Genomic DNA, 5,221 nt, shown 5'->3' with positions numbered 1-5,221 from the left:
CTTATACAACTTTTATGCATGTACTGGACTTAGAAATGGCTTTTTTACTCAATCACAGAATAGCCAGTTGTACTTTTCTCATCTAGGGTCTACTAGACTCCCTTATTTAAACTGTGCAATCTTGTGTTCCTATGCACATAGCATGGCTGGAAGTTCTGACATCAAGGTATTCATCATAGCAAAGAGTATGTTAAGCTGAATTAAAATGCTCAGTGTCTCTCAATAAATAGTATTATTTTACATTAGGTAAGATTTTTGTATTGGGTAAAACAAAATATGCTCCTTAAAGTTTTCCCTCTATAAAAATTATTACTGTCTGATTCTGTGTATAAAACAAATGAATTTTTTACCAGACTTTTCAATACATGGTTTGGCCCTAATATCTAGAACCTGCAGGATTACAGCGGCATCAGAGGCACAGACTGAATCCTGAAAGTTAGGCTAGACCTTGAGAACCGCTGTCTTCAGATATTTTCATTTTTGGCTTCATGATACAGAAAATGTGACACAATATGAATATGGGTTCCAGAATATTTATTCATGCAGTTTTTCTTCTTTCTTTCATTTCCAAATATTTATTCCATCAAAGGCATTCGTGTTGTCATCCTCATCCCAATCTCCATCTCACTGGTCAATGACTTTATTTGTGTGTGTAGTCTAGGATTCATGTTATTCTGTACAATTATCTGTTTGGCTTGAACTACCTTTTTCCCTTTCATTTCTTCTCCTCCTCCCTCAGCTTGGCTTGTCCTGAAGGCTAACCTAATAATGTTCCATGATATATTATTTTTCTTGTTTCTTTTAAAAGCTACAGTAGTTGTAAGAACAGAGTTTCCTGAGTTGTAGTGACTGACTTGCACATTTTGGGATCTCCAGAGATATAGATCCCAGTCCACAGTAAAATGTACTACAAAATTAGGTATAGTTCCTGCTAATGGGACTTTGCATTGTTGGATAATAGCCACTGGCAGAGAACTGTCCGGTAAGGCCTTTGGGAATTTAGAGCTTTAAAAGACCTGTTTGTCCTCATGTTGACCCATGAATTTATATTCTATTTTTTCTGACACAGATTTTATTTAAGCATCAGCTTGTAGTAAATGACTTTTAAGGTTTAAACTGCCTTTTGATTTCATAGTAATTTCAAGAAAACATGCCCCCCAAGTATCCACTTTCTGTGTGCTTAAGAATTATGGGTATTTGTGCTCTACTTCCCTTAAACACTTAAGAAGCTTCAAGACACAGCTGCTAAAACAATTTACATTCTCCATTCATTCGTAGAATTTACTTACATGGGTTTAAATTATGGATTATATTGTATGTTTTCTATTTTTATTTCAGATTTAAATAATGGGAAGAGCTAAGAGAGAAATATCTCAAAAGGAACACTTTGTCATACATAGTGGTCTGAATTATTTAAACCACTGTTTGGGGAAAATGTCATGCCACACCAGCCAGGCTTTAGACTAGCTATATACTATTTAATTCATTTAATTTAGTTTTATTTCTAAGATTATAATTTTATTAAGTATAAAAGAATATGGTTGCTGCTAATATATCCTGGAAAACTACTTTTAACTACATGCTCTCTGCCAACTAGCTGAATTCAAGTTGAGAATATGAGGCATAGTAGATTTAATGAAAGCTTCAAGTTGAAGTGGTAGTCACTCAGGCCCATTTGGGGCTCACTCATTTCTTCCATGTTCTTATTAAATAGACTGTCCGGTGAGTGCTTGGTGGCCTCTTATGGTGATTAATTTCCTGAATTTTGAAAAAAAACTGCAGAAGTGGATGATAACCATCTAATTCATCTCAGGTGAGTGCAAGGAAATCCCAGGCAAGTCCTTCGCATTAAAAAGGTCTAGGTAGATGGGGTAGCTTTGCTTATCTTGGGCTAATGTCCTTGGGTTATTTCATTTCCTGTACTAATGGATTGATAATAGATTTTATTTTTATTAGTCTCATTAGAATCATGTGAGAATACTTTCCTTTTGTCTTTTTGTGGTGTTTGAGAAGGAACACGTGTCTTCACATGTTACGCTACTGTTCTCTGATTTTCAAGTGCTGGGATTAAAGGTGTGTGCCACAACACTTGGCCTTAAGTAATAAATTTGTATAGCATATTAGGAAAAGTGCTCATATTTGAAATTCTAAACAATTATAGGTAAATAGCAGAAAAAGAAACGTAGTGCATTTGCTTAGTAGCAAAGCACAAATATTAGGAACATGCAGGTGAGTGTGTGTGTGTGTGTGTGTGTGTGTGTGTGTGTGTTGCTGTTTGAACAATAATATTATTATCTCTTTTCCTATTGCATTCATTACATGTTTCTTTCAGAGTACAAAATATAAATTTAAGAACTATTGGAAACTAAGCATTTATTATTATAAAGAGAAGGGCAGATTCCTGATTTAGGGCATTCTGATGTAAGAAACATATACTTTGTTAAACCTGAAGAAACATTATTTCAAATTCAAAGATTTACACTTTACACTATTCAAGATTCATTCCCAATATGGCTGAGATTAAAAGCACTGATCTTTTCCTAGAAAGGGTGAGTACCAAATTCTCAGTCACTCATCTGAGCCTGAGAACTTTACTTACATGCTTTTGATCTATTTGTATTTCTGAAAAACCAGGGATTCAGCTATCCTGAGTGATTTTCATGAACTGTGTCTCACTAACTTACTTTTAAATTATTTTAGGTATGCCATTTCTCCATAAGTGAGCAGAGGGTCATCTCCAAAACAGAGTCAGCCTTGGTTTTATTAAAACAAGGACAAATTTGGTCAATAAAATACTAACATTAAATTCTGGTTTTCACACTGTTAAACTTTCTGAACACTGTGAGTGGTGGTTATTTTGCCTTGAAACAGCACCAATAAATAAATACAGCTTAAGTAGTTTATAAAAAACATAAAGATCAAGGTAGGAGCCCAATATTCTCTCTTTTCTTGATGATTAATTTACATTTGAATGATGAACTTGAATAGAACTGGTTTCTTAATGTTTGGACATGTTTTTAGTTTCCATACCAGCTTACTCTTCATAATATAAAGTAATGTGAATGACACAGGCTTTGAATATTTTTATTGAAACTTGTTATGGCTTTATATGTTCTTATTATTGCCATAGCAAGTTTCAAATGAATTGTAAGACCATTTTTGTCATGTAAAACTTGAATATGACAATGAATGAATGTACTGCATCAATTCATTTTTGTTAATTTTACATAATTGTTACATTGCTCATTTTATGGAGATTTTGATTTTTTTCATTTTTAGATATTTAATTTTTCTGCTTCTCAAATATGAAATAATGCAACATTGAAATACATGGCAAATCAGAGGAATGTCTCCGAATTCATTCTGCTTGGACTTTCTTATGACCATGACATACAGATATTTTGCTTTGTTCTTTTCTTAGTCTGCTACATGGCTCTTTTGCTAGGAAATTTTGTGATCCTTATCTCGATTCGATGCAGCCCGCTTTTTCATCAGCCAATGTACTATTTCCTCAGCCACCTGTCTTTTATGGATATATGTTTTACCTCCTGTGTGACCCCGAAATTCATTGGTGATCTGCTAGTAGTTCGGAAAACCATCTCTTACTCGAACTGCATGCTGCAAGTCTTTGCAATGCACTTCTTTGGAATGATTGAAGTCTTAATCCTAACAGTCATGGCCTTTGACCGCTATGTGGCTATCTGCAGGCCTCTCCACTACATGGTCATAATGAGCAGGACAAAATGCCATCTTCTAATGTTAGCAGCTTGGGCTGGTGGAGCAGCCCACTCATTTCCTCAGTTTTCTATTGCACTCTTATTGCCCTATTGTGGCCCCAATCAAATTGACCACTACTTCTGTGACATTTTTCCTCTGCTCAGAGTTGCTTGTACTGACACCTATATCACTGGTGTCCTTGTTCTGGCCAATTCAGGTATAGTCACTTTGGTGACCTTTGTGGTTTTGTTTGTTTCTTATGTCATTATTTTACTCACTTTAAGAACTCACTCAGCAGAAGGAAGACGCAAAGCCCTGGCTACATGTGGGTCTCATATCACTGTGATAGTTTTATTCTTTGGGCCAGCAATCTTCTCCTATCTTAGACCTCCTACCACTTTCCCTGAAGATAAAGTATTTGCACTGTTTTATACCATCATTGCTCCTATGTTCAACCCCTTAATTTACACGCTGAGAAATGCAGAGATGAAAAATGCAATGAGAAAAGTTTGGTGTCAATCTCTAATTTTAATGGAAGTATACAAATAATGTGAGGGTGTTTATTAAGTATGTGGCTTTATAATAGAAAATTGTAGTTGTAAATTAAATAGTTAGAAACTATGCCATATATGTTATAGATTCCACTGTCTTTAGTAGAATGAATGTGGACAATAAAACTCATTTAAATTAGTAACTAATCAAAGACTATTAAAATATAAATTTTTTGAACTACTGAACTGGGGTCAGCAGGGTTCCATGCATTGAAACATGAACCAAAGCAAGTAAATGAAGCTGTGCTTATCAGTAATATATACTTAATACTTCATAGAATTATTGGGCTTTGAAGCCTGTGGTGGTTTGAAAGAAAATGGCCCCCAGAGGAAGTGGCACTATTAGAAGGTCTGGCCTTGTTGGAGGAAGTGTATCACTGTGGGAGTGATCTGTGAGTTCTCCTATGCTCAAGCTACTCCAGCGTCACAGTTGATTTCCTGTTGCCTGAAAGATGTAGCCAGCACCAAGCTCCTCATCATGGTGGTAATGAACTGAATATCTGAAACTGTGAGGCACTTCAATTAAATATTTTCCTTTGTAAGAGTTACTGTGGTCATGGTATCTCTTCATAGCAATAGAAACTTCACCTAAGACAAGGCAAATTACACATTTTGTGGTGTTAGAAAAATTGGAATTCATTGCTCAATGCTATCCTTTTGAGTTTTGATAGGATATGCTCAATGAAACTAATGAGTTAAATTCCTTATGGCAGAAAAGTACTTCAAGGGCTCATATAGAGAAATCAGAAGAAAGTTTTATCAAAATATAGTGACTGTTGTGTGGTGATATTTGTAATTTAAGAAATAAACCTTGCCTGTAGATCAAAGAACAGAACAAGTCACTAGATTAAACATAGAGGTCGGGCAGTGGTGGCACACACCTTTAATCCTAGTATTCTGGAGGCAAAGATCCATCTGGATCTCTGTGAGTTCAAAGCCACCCTGGACTACAT

The 5,221-nt window shown here is 35.3% G+C and overlaps 1 protein-coding gene across 1 annotated transcript; it reads left to right on the top strand.

The window, feature by feature from the left end:
* Positions 1-3,330: 3,330 nt before the first annotated feature.
* Positions 3,331-4,266, top strand: LOC131907794 (olfactory receptor 4P4-like). The gene has a single exon (XM_059258887.1). The coding sequence runs from the start codon at positions 3,331-3,333 to the stop codon at positions 4,264-4,266; it is 936 nt and encodes a 311-aa protein (XP_059114870.1).
* Positions 4,267-5,221: the final 955 nt, after the last annotated feature.

Source organism: Peromyscus eremicus, chromosome 4, assembly GCF_949786415.1.
Source record: "Peromyscus eremicus chromosome 4, PerEre_H2_v1, whole genome shotgun sequence".
In the NCBI taxonomy this organism is placed as follows: Eukaryota; Metazoa; Chordata; class Mammalia; order Rodentia; family Cricetidae; genus Peromyscus; species Peromyscus eremicus.
The sequence above is the reverse complement of the archived record's forward strand: the minus strand, read 5'-3'. Positions and strand labels throughout refer to the sequence as shown.

Coding starts and splice junctions, on each gene's coding strand:
- LOC131907794 (XM_059258887.1), top strand. CDS start 3,331: ATGGCAAATCAGAGGAATGTCTCCGAATTCATTCTGCTTGGACTTTCT.